This window comes from Aquarana catesbeiana, linkage group LG12 (genome assembly GCF_042186555.1).
Source record: "Aquarana catesbeiana isolate 2022-GZ linkage group LG12, ASM4218655v1, whole genome shotgun sequence".
Taxonomy (NCBI): domain Eukaryota; kingdom Metazoa; phylum Chordata; class Amphibia; order Anura; family Ranidae; genus Aquarana; species Aquarana catesbeiana.
In genome coordinates, this window is record NC_133335.1 from 41,664,878 (window position 1) to 41,692,092 (window position 27,215).

The 27,215-nt window shown below is 43.2% G+C and overlaps 1 protein-coding gene across 2 annotated transcripts in view; it reads left to right on the forward strand.

Annotated features, from left to right (window-relative positions):
* ASIC2 (acid sensing ion channel subunit 2) overlaps positions 1-27,215 on the forward strand; it is a 1,118,261-nt gene that overhangs the window by 926,541 nt on the left and 164,505 nt on the right. For both annotated transcript variants that reach the window (XM_073607638.1, XM_073607637.1), the window contains exon 3: positions 17,559-17,686. In XM_073607638.1, the coding sequence (XP_073463739.1) occupies positions 17,559-17,686 (128 nt within the window). The remainder of the gene's footprint in view (positions 1-17,558; positions 17,687-27,215) is intronic.

Genomic DNA, 27,215 nt, shown 5'->3' on the forward strand with positions numbered 1-27,215 from the left:
GACTTAGTACTTGGTGGAGAAACCCTTGTTGGCAAGTACAGAGGTAAGATGTTTCTTGTAGTTGGTGACCAAGTTTGCACACATCTCAGGAGGGATTTTTGTCCACTCTTCTTTACTTTTCTTCTCTAAATCCTTAAGGTTTCTTGGTTGTCTCTTGGCCACTCAAAGTTTCAGCTCCCTCCATACATTTTCTATGGGATTAAGGTCTGGAGACTGACTAGGCCACTCCATGACCTTAATGTGCTTCTTTTTGAGCCACTCCTTTGTTACCTTGGCAGTATATTTTGGGTCATTGTCATGCTGGAAGACCCATCTTCAGTGTTCTGGCTGAGGTGAGAAGGTTCTCATCCAAGATCTTACAATACATTGCCCCCTTTATTGGCCCCTCAATGCAGCAAAGTCAGCCTGTACCTTTATCAGAGAAACAGCCCCAAAGCATAATGTTTCCTCCTCTGTGCTTGACTGTAGGGATGGTGTTCTTAGGTATTCTTAAGGTCATAGTCAGCATTTTTCTTCCTCCAAACACGGCGAGTCGAGTTAATGCGAAAGAGTTCAGTTTGGTCTCATCTGACCAGAGGACTTTCTCCCAACCCTTCTTTGAACCATTTAGATGTTCATTGGCATGACTGTACTTGTGCCTTCCTAACCACTTCAGCCCCAGAAGGATTTACCCCCTTAATGACCAGGCAATTTTTTGCGATACGGCACTACATTGCTTCAACTAACAATTGTGCGGTCGTGCGACGTTGTACCCAAATAAAATTGTCCTTTTTTTCCCACAAATAGAGCTTTCCTTTGGTGGTATTTGATCACCTCTGCGGTTTTTATTTTTTGCGCTATAAAAAAAAAATAGACTGATAATTTTGAAAGAAAAACAATATTCTTTACTTTCTGCAATAATACATATAAAAAATATATATATAAAAAAACAAATTTATTCATCAGTTTAGGCCAATATGTATTCTGCTACATATTTTTGGTTAAACAAATCGCAATAAGCGTGTATTGATTGGTTTGTGTAAAAGTTATACCGTCTACAACGGGAGAAAGATATAGGGACTTTTTTAAAATTGTTTTTATTGTTTTTACTAGTAATGGCAGGGATCAGCAATATTTAGCAGGTCTGCGACATTGCGGCAGACAAATCTGACCCTAGGTGACACTTTTTGGTGACCGGTGACACCAATACAGTGATCAGTGCTATAAAAATGCACTGATCACTATATAAATGACACTGGTAGGGAAGGGGTTAACACTAGGGGTGATCAAAGGGTTAAGTGTTCCCTAGGGAGGTGCTTTCTAAATGTCAGGGGGATGGACTGACTGGCAGTATAGCGAGATCGCTGTTCCTGATCATAGGAACTACTGATCTCTCTCTCCTCCCCTGTCAGAACAGGGATCCATCTTGTTTACATAGGCAGATCCCCGTTCTGCCTCTCTTCACCGCAATCGTAGGTGGCTGGCGGACATCGAGTCCACCGAACTGGTACATCAGTTCGCGCAGCCGGGCCGCCCTGCCACAGTATATGTGCGGTGGGTGGTCCGGAAGTGGTTATGGAGGGGGACACACTGGATACCTCACTCAATGTACACAAGAAATACTGCCCACAGGGCCACAGATCAATTACTGCTTTAGCCAAATATATAGCTGAACTTGGGTTAATAAATCCACGGAGATGTAAGTTTCCTCTCAAGGCCCAGTTCTCCTGCCATTCATTGACTCACTGTATGCTATCACGTATAGATTTTGCACTGGGGAATGTTATGACTCGCTGTTATGACCCTGTGGTGACATATCTGGCCAGGGGCCTATCTGACCATTCCCCAGTGCAACTCAGTTTAAATCTCCATAAGAGCCCTTTCACACTTGGGCGGCGGTAAAACGCGGCTATTATTAGCGGCGTTTTACCGTCGGTATGCGGCCGCTAGCGGGGAGGTTTTACCCCCCACTAGTGGCCGAGAAAGGGTTAAATACCACCACAAAGTGCCTCTGCAGAGGCGCTTTGCCAGCGGTATAGCCGCGCCGTCCCATTGATTTCAATGGGCAGGAGCGGTGAAGGAGTGGTATACACTCCGCTCCTTCAACGCTCAGAAAATGCTGCTAGCAGGACTTTTTTTCCCGTCCTGCTAGCGTACCGCTCCAGTGTGAAAGCCCTCGGGGCTTTCACACTGGAATGAAAGCAGCGGCACTTTCGGGTCGGTTTGCAGGCGCTATTATTAACGCAATAGCGCCTGCAAACCGCCCCAGTGTGAAAGGGCTCTAAGGTTAGACTACCCGTCCATTGGAAGTTGAATCCAATCTGGCTTCATCTGTTTACTGACACTGAACATATGCAGGTTCATATCCAAAACCTTTTGGTGGATAATAGACATTCAACCACTTCTGGTGTGGTGTCGGATACCCTGAAGGCTTTCATTAGAGGTATGTGCATTAAAGAGATTGCTACAATTAAGACCAAGAGTAGACAATGGGCCTAGGATGCCAGTATGTCTGTAGATAGGGCTGAAGAAAAATTGCTGCAAGCTCCTGCTGATCAATGAGAGGCAGTGGATAGATGCACAAAAACTTTACTGCACTATAGATCAACAGCAGGGTGATAACAAGCGTTTCTTTACCTCTCAAACATATTTTGAAGAGGTTGAGAAAACTGGCCATATGCTGTCCATGATAGCCAGGTCCCAACAACCTTCCCAGGTCATACACAGATTGGCCATGTCACCCACTCAAGTGGTTACAGATACCCCTTCCATTCTGGAGGGGTTTTGTACCTTCTTTCAGGATATATATTCTTCAAAGGTCTCTTACACTGCAGCTGAGTTGTCTGACTTCCTGGATGGCATTCAACTCCCGCAACTTTGGGGGAAGATAAAAAACAACTAAATGCACCTCTCACCCTTGAGGAGATACAACTTGCACTGGCCACATTCCCAAACTCTAAGGCCCCAGGAAATGATGGATAACCAATTGAATTATACAAAAAATTTGGAGCAGTACTCTTGCCAGAGTTACTCCATACGCTTACTGATGCTCACTCCCTAGATTCTTTGCCGAGTTCTATGTATGAAGCGGTGGTGGTGGTTCTTTTGAAACCAGGAAAGGATCCTGATAAACCTGAATCCTATAGACCCATCTATTTGCTGAATACGGATTTAAAATTACTCACTAAAGTCATCTCCATAAGACTATCAAAGATGGTAACTAAGCTTGTACACCCGGACCAATCCGGATTCATACCGAATAGATCTACGGCAAACAATCTTTGTCGCCTATATCTAAATATGCAAATCCCCACTGACAACCAGGGTCAGAGAGCCATCCTCTCACTCGATGCCGCTAAGGCATTCGATAGTGTTGAGTAGAATTACTTATGGCAGGTGTTGGAAAAATTCAACCTAGGGGAGATATTCATTTCTTGGATCAAACTATTGTATAAGGCATCGAAAGCCTGTATCAGAATCAATAACACATTATTCCCTCCCTTTGATCTGCACAGGGGTACAAGGCAGGGATGCCCCCCTGTCCCCTCTGCTATTTGCGCTGGCCATAGAGCCCCTAACTGCAGCCATTAGAGGGAACACAGATATATATGGGTTTAAAAGAGGTGATCTAGAAGACAAATCGGCACTATATGCAGACGATGTGCTCCTCTTTTTTGGGCAACACTTCTGTCTCACTGATGAACCTTATGGAATTAATACATAGATCTGGGACCTTCTCTGGGTTCAAAATGAATTGGGACAAATCTACACTAGTACCATTAGATCCTCTTGTGGCACCCTTACCCCGGATAGCAGAACAGATTAAGGTGGTAGAAACCTTTCGGTAACTGGGCATAGTTATAGTTAGATTTCTATATCAAACTCAATATAAACCCATTGATTAAAAAATTTCAGGAACAAGCAGCTAGCTGGATTAAATTACCCCTCTCGGTAAATACCCCTCTCGGTAGTAGGCTGCTGTAACTTAATAAAAACTATTTGGAATCCACAACTCTGGTATGCTCTTCATCCCTGCCTTGTACCCCTGTGCACCCATCTGGATCCCTATCCATGTGTTTAAAAAATGCAATACCATTTTCCGCACATTGATATGGAGGAAACAGGTTCCATGTATTAAGTTGGAAATTCTGCAGTAAATGAAAGACTCAGGTGGTCTGGAAGTTCCAAATCCATTTTATTACTTCATAGCAGCTCAATTGCAGCATTTAACGGGCTGGTTGTACCCCTGAGTCCTCTGATCCTATAAGAAATATTATATGCACACAGCTGTCCGGTGATGGCCTTGTGGAATGCATAGAAGAGGGAGAGCTAGGGGCGTTACCATCTTACCCCACCCTGGTAGTCATGGACAGAGTATGGAGTAAAGCCAAACAGCATTCCAAAATGCGGGATACACTAACTGGTCCCGTATTTGAAACAATAGGAACTACCCAGAACTAGGTAAATTACAGGGTTTCTCCACCTGGTCTAGGAGGGGTGTTGTGTATATTCTACAGTTGTACCATGGGGGCCTCTTGCGAGACTTCCAATCACTGCGCGTGGAATTCAATCTGCCAAACACCTTATTTTTCCAATACCTGCAACTTAGGCAAGCTATATCGGCACAATCTACAATTTCTACTAACTAGGCCCATAATACTTACACAACTAGTTACATCATCATCCCCGAAGGGACAGATATCCTCCCTATATGGTTCTCTCCTATGTCAAGTATCTAAAGCTATGTCACTGAACCGCAGAGCTGGCTGGGGAGAAGATATAGGACATCTTTCGGATGAGGAATGGGCCACCATACTTGATAATGTACTTAGAGTGTCACTTTCCTCATCTCAAAAACGTACTCAATTGTTTATTATCCACCGCACTTACCGTACACCCGAGAAATTACACAAATGGCATAGAAGGGACGACCCATTTTGTTCTCGTCTGGTGGACAATGGTACACTTATACACATGCTATGGAAATGCCCAAAATTGCAAAGATATTGGTCCACAGTGATAAGTACTATTAATAGAATTTGGAACCTTAAGCTCGAAGTAGACCCTAAACTCTGCCTACTAGGCTAGTTAGATGAGGAACAGTATACACCCCACACCTATATAGCCATTCTCAGAGCACTATTTGTAGCTAGAAAATGTATTGCTAGAAAATGGCTATCGGTATCACCTCCTACACATACGGAATGGGTTACTGCTAGGGATGAGCTTCGTGTTCGAGTCGAACCCATGTTCGACTCGAACATCGGCTGTTCGATCGTTCGCCGAATTGCGAACGTTATGGGCCGTTCGCGCTAAATTCGTGTGGCGCGTCACGGCCCATAATTCACTGCGGCATCGCAGTGCATTGCTGGCTGATGATTGGCCAAGCATGCACTATGACCCGCATGCTTGGCCAATCACAGCGCTGTCAGTAGAGAGAGCTGTAATTGGCCAAAGCCAGGGTGGCTTTGGCCAATTATGGCTCAGGGGATTTAGTACACACCCCACACTATATAAGGCCGCCTGCACGGCGGCCCTGTGTAGTGTGTGTTCCGGTGTGCTGAGAGATAGAGAGAGAGAGAGACAGTGTCATTTGATTTGAGTTAGATAGATTAGGCAGAACAGTCAGTCAGTTAGCTGCACTTACAGTGTATTGTGTATATATATATGCATCCCAGGTGTTGCATATATATATATACACTGTATTCAGTTTAGCTAGATCTGTTCCTGTTATCTTCTATCTAGACTATTTACATTTAATGCAGTGCGTCCTGCTCACAGTGTTCAGCTAGATCCGTTCCTGTTAAATTCCTACTGACCGGCAGGCTTGTCTGGTTACAGTATATAAAGCTACCTGAAGAAAATTACAGGTGTTCTATTTGATCCTATTAGTACCACGGTCAGGCAGCTAGACTATTTACATTTAGTACAGTGCGTCCTGCTCACAGTGTTCAGCTAGATCCGTTCCTGTTATCTTCCTACTGACAGGCAGGCTTGTCTGGTTACAGTATATAAAGCTACCTGAAGAAAATTACAGGTGTTCTATTTGATCCTATTAGTACCACGGTCAGGCAGCTAGACTATTTACATTTAGTACAGTGCGTCCTGCTCACAGTGTACAGCTAGATCCGTTCCTGTTATCTTCCTACTGACAGGCAGGCTTGTCTGGTTACAGTATATAAAGCTACCTGAAGAAAATTACAGGTGTTCTATTTGATCCTATTAGTACCACGGTCAGGCAGCTAGACTATTTACATTTAGTACAGTGCGTCCTGCTCACAGTGTACAGCTAGATCCGTTCCTGTTATCTTCCTACTGACAGGCAGGCTTGTCTGGTTACAGTATATAAAGCTACCTGAAGAAAATTACAGGTGTTCTATTTGATCCTATTAGTACCACGGTCAGGCAGCTAGACTATTTACATTTAGTACAGTGCGTCCTGCTCACAGTGTACAGCTAGATCCGTTCCTGTTATCTTCCTAATGACAGGCAGGCTTGTCTGGTTACAGTATATAAAGCTACCTGAAGAAAATTACAGGTGTTCTATTTGATCCTATTAGTACCACGGTCAGGCAGCTAGACTATTTACATTTAGTACAGTGCGTCCTGCTCACAGTGTTCAGCTAGATCCGTTCCTCTTATCTTCCTACTGACAGGCAGGCTTGTCTGGTTACAGTATATAAAGCTACTTGAAGAAAATTACAGGTGTTCTATCCCAGCTTAGTGCAGCTACAGGCCATTAGTATGTCTGGAAGGCCAAGAAGGAGAGGCAGACAGTCACAAGCCAATAAGAGAGGGCAAGCAGGCTCTGTGTCTAGTGCTGGTCGTGGAGACGGTGCATCCTCATCAGCACGTGGCCATGGGACACGCTTGGCCTTTTTTTCGGCAGCTGGCCATGTTGAGCCGCAACATGCGAAAGACTTGGTCGAGTGGATGACCAAGCCGTCCTCATCCTCCTCATCCTCTCTCACCCATGCCCAGGGTGCTTTGTCTGGCAAAGCAGCGGCCTCTTCCCTCAGCTCAATGTCATCAGTGACTCCTTCCCTAGCTCCACCATGTCCTCATGAGGATTCCCTCGAACTGTTTGACCACAGTGTTGGGTACATGCTCCAGGAGGATGCCCAGCGTTTGGAAGGCTCTGATGACGATACTGAGCTCGATGAAGGCAGTAACATGAGCGCGGACAGAGGGGGTGCCCAAGAAGGACAGCAATCTGGCAGTCATGCTCCCCCTGCTGCAGCATACTGCCAGGTTTGCTCCAGTGATGAGGAGGGAGGGGATGATGAGGTCACTGACTCAACGTGGGTGCCTGATAGGAGAGAGGAGGAGGAGGAGGAGGAGGAGGAGGAGGAGGAGGAGGAGGCGGCAGCACATCACCAACGAGGCAGGATGCCCTCCAGGGGCCAGCCTAAGGGCAGCACATTGACTGCATCACACCCCAAAGCTCCACATGTGCAGGGCGCTGCAGTCTCTGCGCGTTATTCAAAAAGTTCTTTGGTGTGGGCCTTTTTTGAGACGAGTGCATCAGATCGCACCGCTGCTATTTGCAACATATGTCTCAAGCGTATCTCGCGTGGCCAAAATATCTCCCGCTTGGGTACCACATGCTTGACCAGACATATGTTGACCTGCCATGCAGTTCGTTGGCAAGCGTATCTAAAAGACCCACACCAAAGAACAAAGAGGATCTCTCCTTGCTCCTCATCAGCTGAGATTTCCAACCCCACTAGACCTTCAGTCCTCTCTGAGACCTGCAGTGAGAGGAATGAAGGTGTAGAATTAGGTGTGTCACAGCCAAGTACTTGTGGGCAATCTGCTTTTGGTACACCGACGTCAGATTGTACCAGGCAAATTTCCCTGCCCCAGCTGCTGCACCGCCGAAAGAAGTTTGCTCCCAGCCATCCACATGCCCAGCGGTTGAATGCTAGCTTGGCAAAATTGCTAGCACTTCAACTGCTGCCTTTTCAGTTGGTAGACTCTGCCCCCTTCCGTGAGTTTGTGGAATGTGCGGTTCCTCAGTGGCAGGTACCCAAACGCCACTTTTTCTCACGGAAGGCGATTCCGGCTCTCTACCGGCATGTGGAAGGCAATGTCCATGCCTCGCTGGACAGGGCGGTCAGCGGTAAGGTGCATATTACCGCTGACTCATGGTCCAGCAGGCATGGACAGGGACGTTACCTAAGTTTCACGGCGCATTGGGTGACTCTGCTGGCAGCTGGGAAGGATGCAGGACAAGGTGCAGTAGTGTTGGAGGTTGTTCCGCCACCACGCCTCCAAAATGCTGATTGTGACACACCTCTCTCCTCCACCCCCTCCTCTTCTTCTTCCTCCATGGCCTCTTCCTCGGAACCAGCGGTGCTCCGTAGGCGTTCAAGGGGCTACGCAAGTACGCAGGCCAAAAGATGCCATGCGGTGCTTGAGCTGGTGTGCTTGGGGGACAGGAGCCACACTGGGGCAGAGGTTCTGTCAGCTCTGCAGGGGCAGGTTCAGAGGTGGTTGACGCCACGCCAACTTAAGGCAGGAATGGTGGTTTGCGACAATGGCACCAACCTCCTCTCTGCCCTCCGACAGGGACAAATGACCCATGTGCCCTGTTTGGCTCACGTCCTTAACTTGGTGGTGCAGCGGTTCTTGGGCAGGTACCCGGGCTTACAGGATGTCCTGAGGCAGGCCAGGAAAGTCTGTGTGCATTTCCGCCGGTCATATAATGCCAGTGCTCGGCTGACGGACCTCCAAAAGGAGTTTAACCTGCCCAAGAACCGCCTAATCTGTGACATGCCCACCAGGTGGAACTCAACGTTGGCCATGCTGCAGCGGCTGCACACGCAGCAGAGGGCCATAAATGAGTACCTGTGCGACTATGGCACCAGGACAGGGTCAGGGGAGCTTGGTTTTTTTTCCCCACGCCAGTGGGCCATGATCAGGGATGCATGCACTGTCCTGTCACCATTCGAGGAGGCCACGAGGATGGTGAGCAGTGACAGTGCATGCATCAGTGACACTGTCCCCCTTGTCCACCTGTTGGAGCACACGCTGCGTGGAATAATGGACAGGGCACTTGAGGCAGAACAGAGGCAGGAAGAGGAGGACTTCCTTAGCTCTCAAGGCCCCCTTTATCCAGACAGTGTTCCTGCGTGCCCGCCGATCACACAGGAAGAGGACGAGGAGGAAGAGGAGGAGGAGGAAGATTGTGTCAGTATGGAGGTGGAGCCTGGCACTCAGCATCAGCAGCAGTCTTTAAGGGATCAGTCCCAAGAAACACATGGACTTGTACGTGGCTGGGAGGAGGTGGCTGCGGACCATGTCGTTCTTAGTGACCCAGAGGACTCCGGACCGAATGCCTCAGCAAACCTACGCTGCATGGCCTCCCTGATCCTGCAAAGCCTGCGTAAGGATCCTCGTATTCGTGGTATCAAGGAGAAGGACCAATACTGGCTGGCAACCCTCCTTGATCCACGTTACAAGGGTAAGGTTGCGGACCTTATCTTGCCATCGCAGAGGGAGCAGAGGATGAAACATCTTCGGGAGGCCTTGCAGAAAGGTCTGTGCAACGCGTTCCCAGAGACTGGGAGGTTACAAACTCCTGTTTCTGGACAACGTGTTGCTGAGGCTTCGGTCAGTCAAAGAAGGAGCGGTGGAGAAGGTGGCCGTCTGACCGATGCGTTCAGACAATTTTTTGGTCCGCAGCCCCAAGGTATGATCGGTTCCAGCAACCATCGCCAGCGTCTGTTTTACATGGTGCAGGAATACCTAGGGGCAAGATCAGACTTGGACACCTTTCCCACCGAAAATCCTCTGGGTTACTGGGTCTTGAGGATGGATCACTGGCCAGAGCTTGCACAGTATGCAATTGAGCTACTGGCCTGTCCTGCATCCAGCGTTCTTTCGGAACGCACATTCAGTGCTGCTGGAGGCGTGGTAACCGATCACAGGGTGCGTCTGTCCACCGACTCGGTCGATCGGCTGACCTTCATAAAAATGAATGAGTCTTGGATCACCACCAGCTACCAAGCACCTGATGCTGATGTAACCGAATAATTTTTTTTGAAATCTCAGATCCCTTCAAAGACTGCCTATGCTGATGCTGAGTGACTATCCCTGAGTAATTATCCTCTTCCTCCTCAATCATCACGCTGATAGCTTGTTGCAGTGTTGTGGCACCAGCACCAGTGCCTAAGGCCCAATTTTTCTGCCCCTGTCTAACAGGGGCGTGTAATTACAATTTTTGATGCAATACTTTGCAGCAGGGCTCGTTCCTGCGTTCCAACTAGAGTGTCTGTGAGGGGTTGCAGTGTTGTGGCACCAGCACCAGTGCCTAAGGCCCAATTTTTCTGCCCCTGTCTAACAGGGGCGTGTAATTACAATTTTTGAAGCAATAATTTGCAGCAGGGCTCGTTCCTGCGTTCCAACTAGAGTGTCTGTGAGGGGTTGCAGTGTTGTGGCACCAGCACCAGTGCCTAAGGCCCAATTTTTCTGCCCCTGTCTAACAGGGGCGTGTAATTACAATTTTTGAAGCAATAATTTGCAGCAGGGCTCGTTCCTGCGTTCCAACTAGAGTGTCTGTGAGGGGTTGCAGTGTTGTGGCACCAGCACCAGTGCCTAAGGCCTAATTTTTCAGCTCCTGTTCAACAGGGGCATGTAATTACAATTCTTGATCTAATATTTCACAGCAGGGCCCTGTGAGGGCTTACAGTGTTGTGGCCACAGCAACACCTAAGGCCCAAATTTCTGCTGAGTATATAGGGCAGGACCCTACTTTCAAACATCTAACTTACAAACGACTCCTACTTGCAAACGGAAGGAGACAACAGGAAGTGAGATGAAATCTACCCCTAGGAAGGGAAATTCTCTCCTGTAAGAGTTAATATGGGAAAACAAGTTCTCCTTTCCACTGATGCTTTCCAATCCTTGTTCCACAAAAAAACCCAAATTTTCAAAAAACATTTTTCATTGGGACAAAAAAGTGAGGTGAAATCTTCTGAAGAGGAGGAAAGACAGCAAAACAAATGTCACAGGGGTGATAACCCTTCCCTATGTTTTCCAAAAAGCTTAGAAAAGATTTTTTGGCTGGAGCTAAACACGTTAAAAATGTTCAAAATTACAAACAGATTCTACTTAACAACAAACCTACAGTCCCTGTCTTGTTTGCACCGCCTGTATACTGCTGTTCAGAGTATATAGGGCCTGGTGGCCCCACACCTTTCCTTATTTTAATTTGGGTGCGGGGTTCCCCTTAATATCCATACAAGACCCAAAGGGACTGGTAATGGACTGGGGGGTACCCATGCCGTTTGTCTCACTGATTTTCATCCATATTGCCATGACCCGACATGACATTAAACCCGCAAGCAGTTTTAAATGAGATTTTTTCCTTTAAAAATGACATTTGGTGCAGGGACTGTTCTAAACATGGGAAACACGCGTCACTTTACAGGCATACTATAGACACCCCCCAGGTACGATATTTAAAGGAATATTTCACTTTTTTTTTTTTACTTTAAGCATCATTAAAATCACTGCTCCCGAAAAAACGGCCGTTTTTAAAAGTTTTTTTTGCATTGATACATGTCCCCTGGGGTAGGACCCGGGTCCCCAAACCCTTTTTAGGACAATACCATGCAAATTAGCCTTTAAAATGAGCACTTTTGATTTCGAACGTTCGAGTCCCATAGACGTCAATGGGGTTCTAACGTTCGTGCGAACTTTCGGTCCGTTCGCGGGTTCTGGTGCGAACCGAACCGGGGGGTGTTCGGCTCATCCCTAGTTACTGCCATAAATTACTCTTATAACGGAGCAATTGACATACAAACATCGAGGTAGCCCAAGGAAGTTTAAAAATATCTGGGATGCTTGGCTAGAGGTTCCTGGTTTAGCTCCCCTATGCTTGGTTCAAAATAAAATTCTCGGTGGCAGGACCTCATCGTCCGCTTAACCATAGAAATTGTTAGCCCGGCGGATGGTGTGTGTGGCCGGGGGGGGGGGGGGGTGGTGAGGTAGTGCTCCATGTACAATTTAAACATATGAGATATACTTGCTGTGATGGTATCTAGATCTGCAGTGGTTGAATGTATTGTTTTGTTTTACCCAACGGTTAATATATATATAAATACTGTACACCACTCCCCACTGTTTAGGAGTATGTAGCACCCCTGCCCCACTTGATGGCCCTGCTAAGGGCTGGGAACAGAGATGGGGGATAGGATATAATGAGGGCACACACAATATAAAGTAACTCAAGGACAATGGACTCAGGTATACTTTTTTAGACAATGCTTCTTTATTTTACATGAACTGTTGCCTTTTATACAGTGTGAACGCATACACTATGTAGCCGGCTGGCCATAAGAATGGATAAATCTGTGTCCTCTCAGTTATGTGATACGTTTGTTGTAAAATGAAAATGTTACCTTTGTTTTCAATAAAAAATGATCTGATTAAAAAACAAAAAAAAAGGTGGGGGACTCACCGTGTGGAGGAAGAAAAATGCTGACTATGACCCTAAGAACACCATTCCTACAGTCAAGCAGCAGACTATGACCCTAATAACACCATCCCTACATCCATGACCCATCTGCAACCAGAACACTGAAGATGGGTCATGGATGGGTCTTTCAGCATGACAATGACCCAAAACATACCGCCAAGGCAACAAAGGAGTGGCTCAAATAGAAGCACATTAAAGTGGATGTAAACCCGATTCATGAAATTTGAGCTGGGCACATATATCTGCTGTGTTTTCTTATCTCTCTTTAAAGCACTAAGCCTCGTGTCTTTCTCCTGCTCCATTCTTCTGTTAACAGCATGATAACTTCTGACAAGTTCTCAGTCAACTGAGATAAAAGCAGCCTGAAATTTGTGTCAGGGTGGGTGCTATAAATAGATTAGCAAAGAGCTGGTCCATTCAAAGCACAGCTCTGCAAGTCTCTGCCTATGAGGAGAGGGGTTGTGTGCCTTTCATCAAATCAGCTGTCTCATTGTATGGTAATACTCCCCTCCCCCTGCTGGAACATTATAACAGGACGTGCACTTTCTAAACAGTATATAAAGGTGAAGACAGCAGATATACATGTAAAACTTATATAGGGAGATTTGTTTCATCTCTGTGCATCATCTGAGGCTGTTCACTTCACTGGCTATATGTGAGGGTTTACATCCACTTTAAGGTTATGGAGTGGCCTGGCCAGTCTTCACTTAATCCTATAGAAAATGTATGGAGAGAACTGAAACTTTGAGTTGCCAAGCGACAGCCAAGAAACCTTAAGGATTTCGAGAAGATCTGTAAAGAAGCGTGGACCAAAATCGCTCCTGAGATGTGTGCAAACCTGGTCACCAACTACATGAAACATCTTACCTCTGTGCTTGCCAACAAGGGTTTCTCCATCAAGTACTAAGTCATGTTTTGCTTGGGGATCAAATACTTTTTTTACTCACTGAACTTTAACTCAATTTATAAAAATTTGTATCGTGTTTTTTCTGGATTTTTGGTTGATATGCTGTCGCTATCGTTTTAAGGGCACCTATGATAAAAATTGTAGACCCTTCATTTCTTTGAAATTGGGCAAACTAACAAAATGTGCAGGGGATCAAATAATTATTTTCCCCACTGTATTTGTCTTTAGTTTCACTTTTCATAAAGATAAGTTAGGTTTTTCAATAACTTACAAAGTCAAATTCTCTAGCGGTATTTATTAAGGCACAGTGGGGACTTGATCAAACCATAATAGCAAATGTAATAGGTTTCCGTTGAAAAAAAAAAAAATCTATTAGCACATCATGGCCAGTTTTCTAGCACTAGACCTCCTCTGTAATTCTGAAGTGGTAACCTGTAAAGGCTTTTAAAGTGTCTCCTATGGATAGTAAAACTTACGTCGCTTGTTGCCATTGCATAGATGTGCACAATTTTAAAGCATCTCATGTCTGGTATCTATTTACTCAGAGTAACTTCTTTTATATTCTAAGAAAAAATTGGGCTATGTATGTGTTTTTTTGCATTAAAATTCAAAAATGTGTATTTTTTTCCAAAGTGTGAAAAAAAGGCCTGTAGCTGAAGTGGTTAGTATAAATCAACTTTTTTTTCAACTTTTTTTCAACATGTTTTCCAATGAACAAATTAGTGAAAGGTTTGGGACAAGTTGTTAAAATTTCTTTGAATTCCCCAATTGTGTATTTACGAGTGCAGATGTTTAGGATTAATCTGTTCCCAAATTTGTAATGAAGTGCTGCAGTGACAACTCTGCAAAATGAATGCAACAGCTTGTAAAAAAATCAAAATCCAGATCACTTTTTTCCCCAATGTTTGTAAGACGCACAGGGCTTTTAAATAATTAATGCAACAGCAATTAAGTGTTTTCTCTTTCAGTAATTTTATTGAAAGTTTGTAAAAGTTTAAAAGTTTAATGGAAAGAAAGAAAGTACTGTAGAGATCACACATGTCTCCTGTCTTTCTGTTTTTCACCATGTAGTGTATTAGGAGAAAAGCACAAAATATTAAAGATACAACAGCATGGTTTAGTATATTTTGTACACGCCAGATTCTTTTCATTATCACTGTTAAATGTAATTTTAGAAGAAAAGCTTTGATTCACGTATCAACTCCCTTTAGGAGCGAGAACGGATTATGTATGCAGACATTGTTACAGTCTATCAATTTGTAATCTTTACAAGCTTATCATAGATTGCCAAGGGTCCAGTAATCCAACTGAGTCATTCTCTCTTCTAACCAAAATAGTAGTAGTTAGTGTAACGTTAAAAGATTTAGATTTTAAATTTGATCTGTGAAGTATAATAGGATTTTGAACGTTATATGCAATGCGCCATGATTGCTGAAAATGTGTTTGTTACAGTTTTCCTTTGGAGGCTTATATGAATACCAGTTGGCAATTAAAGAAGATCAGACCTAAATCTGTGCCAACAACTAGATCAAGTACATCAGTCTAATTTTTTATCTAAAATTGCTCAATTACTAGATATTGCTATCATGTATCGATAAATGGCTCAGTTTAATAACCATTATGATTTCAAGAACCAAACTATTTAAAGAACCAACAGTGTCAAGAACCAAAACCACACTCGTCAGCCAGGAAAACTTAGTGCAGCAGATGAAAAAAACACACATCGTGCTTATGTTCCTTTACAGAAGATGTCCAGTGGCACAATTAGCTCAGACCTGGCAGAATCCAAATAAATCCTAGCTCGGAGTAACGAGTGTGAGAAGTGAAGAAGACAAATTTGGATCCAAATATCGAGAGCAACTGCTGCCATTTTTATGCACACCGGTTCCTGTGTTTTTATGCAAAATCAAGACAGTTGGCCCTATCTGCGTGTCTGAGGCATGGCTTTTAAACAACGGAAGACTTGTGGCTCAGACACACAGATAGGGCCAATTCTCTTGATTTTGCATAAAAACACAGGAACCGGTGTGCATAAAAATGGCAGCAGTTGCTCTCAATATTTGGATCCAAATTTGGTTCCATTTTTAAATATTTGGCTGTAACAGAAAGCAGTTTGTTTGCCAATGGCCTGGAGAGTGTTACAAAGATGAGTATCTGCATGCAACAATGAAGCATGGTGGAGGTTCCTTGCTGCATTTGTACACAGGGACTTGGTCAGAAGTTATGATCTCATCAATATTGAAAAGAACAGATAGATACTTATCCATCACACGTTACCATCAGGAACGTATCTTATCAGTCCCAAAGTTACTTTGTTGCAGGAGAATGATCCCAACTATACAGCCAAAGTCATAAAGAACTATCTTCAGCAAAATGAACATGTAGTTGTGGAAGATATTGAATGGCCCTCAAAGAGCCCTGATTGCAACATCACGGAGTCTGAGATTACAAAAGAGGCAAAAGAAACTGGAACAGAAAAAATCCAAAGAACTGTAAATTAGTTTTCCTAGATGTTTGGAAAAGCCACCTGCAGAGTTCCTAAAAAACAACTACCATTTGTATATGTATGGTGTACTTGAAACTGTAATTGTTACTTTGTATCGCTATATGAATTAAAAAATGCAACTGCCTGGCTTCAAATTCTTATTTATACAGTATGAGGTGGAGTGTGGGATTTTCCTCCTGTTGCGTGGACACACTGAATATTGAATAATGTTGATTTCTACTTGGTGCATTAAAGTAAAATACAATGTGGAATGCTTTGTGTTAAATGTAAATTTTATGTAACGTTAACCCATTTGTAAGAGACTTATTATATTATATTCCACTTTTGTGACATCTTCAAAATTGCTTCTCAGTAGTCAGTACATCAAAATAATCTAATACTCCTCCAACATGAAGGTCAATATAGAATGTCTTTCTCCAGAAGTGGCTATGGCTAAATTGTTATGATAATAATGAAGATAATGGTATGATTACTTTCTAATGTTAACACTGTTATACAGATATGATTATCACAATCATTGTACACCTGAAAAAAAAAACGTTTTTTTTTTCTGTTTGTCATTTGAATTTAAGTTTTTTATTTTTAAACTAAAGTTTTTTTGTTTTGTTTTTTTCTGTTAAAGTAATAAGCCACTCACTAAACATTGTACAGAGTAAATGTGGAAGTTATTATTTCTGAAGCAATTTATACAGAACATCTATTGTATTATGGTAAGATGGGCTTGTAAAACATATATTACATTTTTATGACTTTAGGCACAATTTTTTAATGACAAACTCTTTGAATTTCTAGAATAATCAAGTAGTGATTGTAAATGATTTTTTTTTATTTTTTTAATAAACCTCTCTATACTTCTCTGCTCTGTGCAATGGAATTGCACAGAGCGGCACCAACTCTCCTCAGGTCCCCTGCTGGCGCTCCTGGCTCCTCCTCTCTGTTCAGTGCCCCCACGGGAAGCCACTTCATGCGTGCTTGCTCCCGAGCCCCGCTGTTGCGTCCATGGACACAGAGAGCGGGACTTGGCCCCCCCTTCCTCATCACTGGCTTTACTTGACAGCATTGGGAGCCTATGGCTCCCGGTGCCCCAGCAAAGCCAGAGACACACGGAAGGGAAGGGAGAGAAGAGCTGCAAACGTGCACAGCGTTGGATCAAATAAGGGCTCAAGTAAGCATAAAGGGGGGGCATTGAGGTGAGGGGCAAAAATCAATGTACTCCTGGCTCCACCTCTCTGTTCAGTGCCCCCACGGGAAGCCACTTCCCATGGGGACACTCATGCGTGCTTGCTCCCGAGCCTCGCTGTTGCGTCCATGGACACAGACAGTTGACGGCATTGGGAGCCAATGGCTGCCGGTGCCCCAGCAAAGCCAGAGACACATGGAAGGGAGGCGAGAGAAGAGCTGCAAACGTGCACAGTGCTGGATCAAATAAGGGCTCAAGTAAGCATAAAGGGGGGGGGGTATTGAAGTGAGGGACCAAAATCAATGCCTAAATATTTTTTACCTTAATGCAGGGAATGCATTAAGGTAAAAAATGTTTAGGCTTTAGAACCACTTAAATTTGTAGCAGAGATATTGTGAATACCTTCTGTTTAAAAAACATATAGCACAAACCTATTTGTGGGAAACTTTGCTTGCAACCATCTGACACTCATCCCACCTGATTTTTTTTTTTTTTTCTACAGAGGAAACTACTTTTGAAGCTGGAGTGAAAGTACAAATACACAGCCAGTCTGAGCCGCCATTTATCCAAGAACTGGGGTTTGGTGTGGCCCCTGGATTTCAGACCTTCGTGGCTACTCAGGAGCAAAGGGTAGGTGGATATTATTTTTCAAACTGCATGTTCAGCAATTAAACAAAGCAGGGATGAAGTCAGGGATGGCGTCAGTAAGAGTTTTGTGGAAAAGACAGTAAGAAACAATTAAAACACAAAATTGTCCATTTACAAAAACACAAAAGGCAACTTTTTCAATTCGACAAAGTTTTATTACATGGATCTGCTGTGTTTGATACATATGTTTTACCTTCTTTGTATTTATTCTGCATGCAAAAAAAGTAATGTACAAAGATTATGCAACAGGTTTTTGCTCGTAAAAATACCGCACCCCGATGTCTGGAGTTAAGAATGAATTTCTATGAGGAGAGCAGATGAAGGAATCATTTCAGGTAGTGATAACATACCAATTAATGAGAAATAGAGACATTAAAATGTTAAATGTTTATTTCATAAGGGAAAAATTACTCCACGCGCATATAATTTTTTTTTATCTGAGCAGAACATTTTGATGGGTAATTAACAAGAGGTAAAATGCCAATTACATTAAAAATAATGCTAATGATGTTTCAGTTCATAGTGCAGACCAAGTCTAGAGGCCCAAGACTTCGTTTTGTAAAGTGCAAAAGCTGTTCCAAAACAGACGTGGGCTGGGGATCAGAGCTTTTTTTTTATGGTTGGCTAGAGATTAGGCTACTAGAAAATTATACGATGGGGTTTAATAGTAAAGAGAGGCAAGGAAATTCTATTATGTCTGCATTAGGATGTCATCACTCCTCTCAATGCGTAAATGGCTCACAGATGAACAGTGCCTGGCCATGATTGATGTACCTGTCGTGATAAAGAGGAACGGGTCACAGATATTTCGAGGTGAATGTTCTCGTGTCTGCTTTAATAATGAGCCAACAAAATTAAGTTTTGATTGATACATTTTGTCTCAGTAATGCCGCCAGGGATAAACAAGGCACCAGAATTACTTTGGATTTTACTTTTGTCATTTAAACTGCAGACTATGCTGTACTCAATATTTCAACTAACCTATTGTCTTAGAAAACATACTTCTGAATTACTTGTTAAGACAAAGCTTTATTTTCCTTTTCCTTTCTAGCTGAAGGCATTTTAAAATCCAAATGGAAAGGTCAAATTTTACTTGCAGATTTTGACTTCGGAAAGAATGAAGAAAGTACAAATATCCAGTTTTATTTCTTAAAATATTTTTTTTTAGCCAAAGCCTCATCCCAGGTGAATTTTGTCACCCTATTCATACTTTATAAGCCTCTACCAGAGTTCCACTGGTTTTAAAGGGTTACTAAACCCCCTTTTTTTGTTTTTTTAAATAACAAAGATAACATACTCCCCTCCAATGGGGTCCCCCAACAGCGCTCGTGGCTCCTCCCCGCATCGGGAAACCATCTAGGAGAAGCGCTCTCCTTGGGGGTCCCCGTGCAGGTGTGCTCCCGAGTTCAGCATTTACGTCCATAGACACAGAATGCCGGACTCGACCCCGCCCCCCGGGTCATTGGATTTGATTGACAACAGCGGGAGCCAATGGCTGTGCTGCTATCAATCTATCCAATCAAGAGCCGAGACAATGGGCAGAGAGGGTGAGCGCTTCTCCGATGTGGGAATTACGGGGCTCAGGTGAGTAAAACGGTGGGGGGGGGGGGGCTGGGGGGCTGGTCAGTGACAGAAGTTTTTTCACCCTAATGTTTTAGGGGTTTTCAAGCCCTTTAAGGAATAATAGGACAGTTTTGGCCAATTTATACTTGATTTGACAATAAATGGGAAGTGCTGGGCTTTCCTTTCTAACCTTTATCCAAATAGATAACCCTCGAGCAACACGTAATATCTCTCCTTGTATAAAGCCGGTGTGATTTTTTATTTTTTTCTTGGAAATTCAACAGGGTTGCCTAATGTATAGATCTGGCCATCACTGCTAAATCTCAAAAACACAATTCCCCAAACATTTGCAATTTGACATATAAGGCAGGATCACAAGATCATAATCCCTATATAGTATGGATAATCTAGTTCCCGAATGCCTGTGACAAGTTCACATTTGTCCTTTTTGAAGGAGCAAAATCTGCCATTTTCTGCATGAAAATGCATGTGAAGAAGAAATCCTGTTCTTTTTTTTTTTTATGTGACTGCAGTGAAAAACCGAGGCAGAGTCTATGAGCCCATTCACACCTTCACATGTGTTTTACTATTCATGCTGTATGCACACAGAATAGTGTAAATCCAGTGGAAATTATGTCAAAGTAAAATGTTAAAATTGTCCCATTATGTGGGGAGCTGTGGACTGACCTCATAAGCATAATGTGCCATTTCTAATTTGATACATTTAAATTATTCAAAAGCTTTTATAACAATAACAAAAGATGTAGAATATTGTATAATATGTTTATTACTTGTGTACATGTACATCAAGAGAAAAAGATCCACCCATGTGTCACGTTACCTAACACTTCTTACTACAGTAAATCTGATCTTACATGTGCTGTTTGTCAGCAAATAAAAGTGGATCAAACCCTAATTAAGTGATTGATTGTGCACAGAAGATGGAAAATCTGATTGCCCAATAACTACATCATTATGTACCAAAATTAGGTTATTTCCACAGGATGGTTAATTTGTCCCTTTAATTACCGACCTACTTAAATTATAAACATTCCAAGCTTAATTAGATGCAGTCTATAGTTTACCTGCATTTAATGACGAGCGGAATCTGAGTAACTAATATGCATTACCAATTAAAGATCCACCCTAACAGGCCACCCTGAAGTTTGTGTGTTAATGACTGAAATGTACAGCTTTTGGGGATCTTTATACATGACCAAATCTAGTAAAATTTCTCAAAACTGGAGCAACTGTGCATGGCAACCAACCAGCTTCTATCTTCAGCTTGTTCAGTTAAAATGGTAATATTGCAATTTTTTTCCAAATTCGCATAATAGTATTATAACTCGCGTTCGTTGTTTGTTTTTGTTTTTTTGGGGTTTTTTTCCTCCTTGTGGCTTCATTTTTTAGCTGTCCCATTATATTCTCTTTCTGTTCCCGTTGTGCTGGCACCTATAGAGCCCTTTGTGAGTTTCTGTAATGTTTGTGCTCCAGTTCTGCACTACAACCTCTACTCTACATGCCTTTCTTTCTCCTCCACCATGCCTCTCCTTCTCCTCCACAGCAGTTATTAAAGAGGAAGTAAACCCCGCCAAAAAAATCGTATTTTTCTAATATTTATATGTTTTTTAACATTGCAAAGCAATCGATATATAAATAAATTACTCCTAAACGAGTGTTTTATTTTGCTGTCTCTTCCGGGTTTCGTCTGCGCCATTCTTAGTAATATTTTCTGAAGCCGATGCGGATGTCATTTCCGCCCTTAGTTAGTATCACTGCTGAAATCTCGCGCATGCGCCCTAGCGTCGTAACCAAGGGGGAGTATCAGGAAGGCTAGAATATTTTCAGCATTTTCTCCTCTGTGCCGTTTAGAGGAGAATCTCGCTCACTGTCAATTCCAGACATGCAGGAAATAAACAAACGGCACACTATACATGCCGTTAAGGAAAGAGCATACTGGGCAATCGCGCATGACATCATCGCAGATAAAAAGATGATTTTTACTGAAACGACACAAGTAAGTGCACTTTCACAGGCAGCGATTAGCTGCCTGTGTTATGTAGTTTCTGATAAAATTAAGTTGTATCTGAGGGTTTACAACCACTTAACAGTGGCTGTGTCCCTCTCCCTCCGGCTGTGTGCCGTTCTCTAAATCAGTGGTTCTCAACCCTGTCCTCAAGTACCTCCAGCAGGCCATGTTTGCAGTTTTCCTTTATCTTGCACAGGTGCTTTAAATGGGTCAATGGCTTGGTATTTTGGGCAGCTATTTTATCTAAGAGAAATTCCCAAAACATGGCCTGTTGGGGGTACTTAAAGCGGAGTTCCACACAAAAATGGAACTTCCGCTTTTCGGAAGCCTCCCCCCCTCCGGTGTCACATTTGGCACCTTTCAGGGGGGAGGGGGGTGCAGATACCTGTCTAAGACAGGTATTTGCACCCACTTCCGGCATAGACTCCCATGGGAGTCTACGTCTCTTCCCGTCCCCACCGCGCTGTCTCCTGGGAAACACACAGCTCCCAGGAGAAAGCGGGGACCACTTACGATGCGCAGCGCGACTCGCGCATGCGCAGTAGGGAACCGGGAAGTGAAGCCGCAACGCTTCACTTCCTGATTCCCTCCCCTAGGATGGCGGCGGCAGCTGCCAAGAACCGAGCGGGTTCTCGGCGTCGCCTGCCGACATCGCTGGACCCTGGGACAGGTAAGTGGCCATGTATTAAAAGTCAGCAGCTGCAGTATTTGTAGCTGCTGGCTTTTGATATTTTTTTTTTTTGGTGGTGTGGGTGGACCCCCGCTTTAAGGACAGGGTTGAGAACCACTGCACTAAATGGCTGCACGTAGAGTTGTAGTAGAAAGCAGAAACACACGCATTCCACAGACTCAAACAGGACTCCATAGGTCCTAGGAGCACAGAGAAAATGGGAATGTAGTGGCATGAGCAGAGGACAATTGAAAAGGAAGCTCTGAGGAGGAAATTAAAAATAAATTCAAATGCACGTGAGTTATGTTATTTCTAATTTAGGAAAAACGTTGACTTTAATACCACTTTAAGCTATAAAAATTAAAGATGGAAGCTGATTGGTTGCCATGCACAGCTGCTCCAATTTTGGTAAATTCCCCTCTGAATCTTCTGCATCATCAGCTTTACAACAACAAATACGGCCAAATGGTGTAGTTGGTTGTGCAGGGTTTCACTCACTTGTGACTTTGTTATTGAAAGTGTGTCGCTATAGTAGGCGTACACAGGATATATACCTAGATGTCAGGCTCATTTGATGCAATTGTCTCTGATTAGATTGCATAAATGTATGTTTAGAATAATTATAAGTAATACAGGAATGGTAAAAAAAAAGAAATGCATATGTGCTGCATTTGAATAAAAGAAAGCTGTTCTATAGTAAGCCAAATGAAGGGCTCTACAACAGTGGTCATCAACTCCTGTCCTCAGGGCCCACTAACAGGCCAGGTTTGCAAGATAACTGAAATACATCACAGGTGATATGATTTGCTGCTCAGTGATTGCAGTATTCTAGTCTGCATCTCCCCAAGATAATACATAAAGCCTGGCCTGTTAGTGCGCCCTGAGGACAGGGTTGATGACCACTGGTCTACAACACCCACTTGGACTCTTTCATACAGGATTAGAAAAGTAATCCCTTTGATTCAGTTTTTCTTCCTGAAATAGGGAGTATCACATTCTACTAGAGCTTGATAGGGAAAGTTATAGCTCTGTTTATGAATTTGTGTTGGCAGGATACTTTTGTAATTCAAATATATGAAAAACCATGTATAGGCCGCTCAGACAATTCTTGTAAGATAGTACTCAGTGATAATACTGTGTAAACGGTTTTCCAAAGATTGATAAAAAGCAAGATGTACTTTGCTGTGAAACTATAACAATCACATCTTCTTATGGGCAGTAGTTTAACATAATTATTTGCAAACATTTACAAACCTCTTAAAAGCCAGCTTCACCCAATATTAGATGCCAGGAAATAGCTTAAATTAAACAGTTTCATTTTTTCTTTGGGGCCTATTTACACCACAATGGTGTGAAGTGCAATGCACGCAAAGTCATGTATTGATGCATGTTGTGGTGTGTTAAATGGCTTATTCAAGGGCTTATTTTTATTGAGTTGATCCCCTGCCTTGTTGAGAAAAAAAAAAAAAAAAAAAACTCCTTTAATTTCCTCCATATACTCAACTATCCTGATTTGCCATGGCTTGGCACATAAACATTTGCGAAGATTAAACCCCATCATTTTGTACTGCACCGTTTCCAGCCTGAGATCACACGCAGAATGCACAGCCTCTAGACTGATAGCTACAAAATGAGCCGGAACATTTAATATGGCTGATAAAATCCAGTACTATGTCAGGCATGTCAGCTCTGAGCCAATAGGCCAGGCATCATCCAGCTACTGGAGTACACACTGTGATTTATTACTAGATTCCACCTACATAGTAATGCAAACCTTATACTGTGCTATCTTGGTAGAATGTGACATATTAGATATATTAAAAAATTTAGAATGCAATATTGGATGTATTGCAATATATTGTAATATAGTTAGGTCCTGCTCTGCGGGGTACAGTTTTCTATTACAACTTTGTTTCATGGCGACAAAGCAAATTTATCAGACCTGTGATCATTTTTCAGCTTTTCTTCTCAGAGGAATTGCTCTCAGCTTCTAAAATCAGATGTGTGTGTGAAAAAAATAGAAGAGGTGCTAGGCCGGTGCTTCCAAAACGTTTGTCAGTTCAGCAGTACCACAGCAAGAACAGTTGGGTACTTTCTGTATTATTAAGAGTTTACATCTACCTCCCACCATCCAAACAGGAAACTGTTCTTTGTAAAATATCTACAGCAAGCAGCAGAAGCAGGCCAATTGTGTTTCCAGGTTGTGCCCTGTATTGCCTAGCTCTTGACTAAGCTTTGTCTGTATATAAATGTTAGCTTTGCTATGTGCGGCTCAAAGCAGAGGCCGGCAACTACAGTGGTACACGTGAAATAAAAGAAAAACTACATTAGGGTATACTTCATTGTATCTTTTGTTCTGAATGCACTCCATTGCACTCATTAGATGGAGAAAGGAACTGTGCCAGCTATTCTTATGGTATTCTTTAATGCCTATGAGAAGCAAACCAGTCTCCATATAAAGCTGTTGGTGTTTGTGATGAAGATGATGACTAAAGATGTGTTATTTCTCATTATGTCTATTTATAAGCCAGGGAACACATTCTTCCTCTACTTTCTCTACAATCAAAAATGTATTTATTTCTCTTTCACTAAGGGACACAGGATTCAGTTATTCTGAGACAATTGGGTATATTGCCATCTACAAGAGGAATTGGGCACTAGCAAACAAAAAATCCATTGACCAGCCACATATAACCCATCCCACAGCCAGTATGTTTCAGTTTTTGCTACTGTTCTAGGAGTTCTACAGTACTGTTCTACTGTTCTTTCTCTATTGAGAAAGATTTACCTATTTTTAGACCTGTTTCTCCTTTTTGAGAATATCTTTTTTTTTTTCAATAATAACTTAATTTATGTGCTGCTGAACTGGGCTCTATATCAGTGGCGGCTGGTGCTCAATATTTTGGGGGGGGGGGGTGGAAAACTAACACCGCCCACCCCCGCACAGGAGACGGATGGCGGCGCTCTGCGCCCCGAGCCCACCCCTTTTTGAAGCCAATTAGAGCCTCAGGCTCTAGTCGTGCTTAAAAAAAAAAAAACATTGAATCCATGCGTCCGGTGCCCCGCATGTAGATTAGGGGGCCGGGCACATGGATAGGAGGGGTGGCTTCTCTATATACAGCTATCCATAGCAGTGTATTCTCAGCAATAGCTTTGTGAGGCCATACCCAGACTCCACTGGACAGAAGATTGCCAGATCTGCCTGGAATGTCCTTCAGGCAGTGGGCTCTGTCTTCCAGGTCCAGAGCCTGGCACAACTCCTGGTGTGACACAATCGCTGAAGAGTCTTTAAAGAATACGCCATGTAGGCCAAGGATTCGGAGATACTACATTTATTGGCACTGTTGATTGCCATTATTACTCTGTTTTCTGTTGGTTTCCACAAGAAGGGCTGGGTGATCAAATTGTGCATCACTAGCTGCAGCGTTGCATGAATGCTCTCTACCTTTTGTTCCTGCCTTTTTAGCATGAGGTAGCACATTCCTGCAATCACTCCTATTTGCAAGAGACATGCGATTTTAAATCAAGTAGTCCTTGCTGCTGCCTACAATGACTTACCTGGTCACCTTCAGCCACTTGAACCTCCAGCTGCTGTTTTGTGAGTACCCAAGATTTTTATCTGGTGTTCACAATTGGGTTGGTTTTGTTAAACAGGTCAACATGTTAGATCCAAAGTGCAAGGGGAGCATTTTCGTTATATTGGGGCTCTCCAGCTCATAATCCCATAACCGCTACAGGGTGGCCTGCAGAGTTTCTACTTAGAGATCTGACAGATTTGGATTGTTTTTCCCTGCTTGAATGTATAAACTCTTCTTGGTCTTCCTCAGCTCCCTCAGATGTGGCACCCTCTTCTACCTTATCTGAGGAGGACTTCACTCCAGCTATGCTAGAATTTATGCGCCAGATTGCAACTATGCTTGCTGACTTAAAACCCAGGAGGTAGTAAATGTACTTCTATACGTTTGCTTCTACAATCTGTACCTGAAATACCTACAGCAATACCTACTCTTTCTGAGGAAGAGTCTCAAATCCTTGTTCAATGATTTTGTTCCTGGGGAGCTGCCATAGCTCTCAGGCTTAAAGATACCGTATCGGTTCTTATTAATTTGGTGCATGTCACCTTAAAAATAGAACAGCCTGTAGATTTTCATTTTGTTTTTCCCAAAGTTGTGATTTTAGTAAGATCTTTCTCACACACCATATGGGTAACTTACACCCTACAACACATTCTGCTACTCCTGCTTAAAATATGGGCATACCACATATGTGAGACATTTTTTGCTGCCTAGCCACATAGTGAGGTACAAAATCCAAGGAGCACCATCAGGCTTTCAAGGGGCATATATTTAGCATTTAATTTCCTGACTGATTATTACACTTTTGGAGGCCGTAAAGTGCCAGGGCAGTAGAAATACCCACGACATGACCCCATTTTGGAAAGCAGACACCCTAACATATTGCTTAGAGGCATGGTAAGTCTTTTGAAGATTTAATTTTTTGCCACAAGTTTTTGAAGAATGAACAGAGAAAATGAAAATATTATTCACGCAAAGTTATTATTATTATACAGAATTTATATAGCGCCAACAGTTATTGCAGCTCTTTACAACATGAAGGCAGACAGTACAGTTACAATACAATTCAATATAGGAGGAATCAAAGAGCCCTGCTCATTAGAGGTTGCAATCTAGGAGGGAGGGTCAAGTGATACAAAAAGTAATAGCTGTGGGGAATGATCTGATTGGGAAAGTAAATGTACAGTTGTTAAGGTGGGGGCCGGATAGGCTTCTCTGAAGAAAAGTGTTTTCAGGGATCGTCTAAAAGTGAGCAGAGTAGGAGATAGTCGGACAGATTGGGGTAGGGAGTTCCATAGGATAAGAGAGGCTCTGGGAAAGTCCTGGAGGCGAGCATGGGAGGAGGTGACAAAGCAACTAGAGAGCAGGAGGTCTTTGGAGGAATGAAGGGAATGAGTAGGTTGGTATTTTGAGACTAGGTTAGTGATGTAGCTGGGGGCCAAGTTGTGGATAGTTTTTTAAGTTATTGTTAGAATTTTTAATTTAATTTGTTGGGAGAGTGGAAGCCAGTGGAGGGATTGGCAGAGAGGGGTAGCAGACACTGAGCGATTGGTAAGGTGGATGAGCCTGGCAGCAGCATTCATGATGGACTGAAGGGGGATAGCCTATGTAAAGGTAATACTGTGAGGAGGGAGTTGCAGTAGTCGAGGCGGGAGATGACCAGGGAGTGAACTA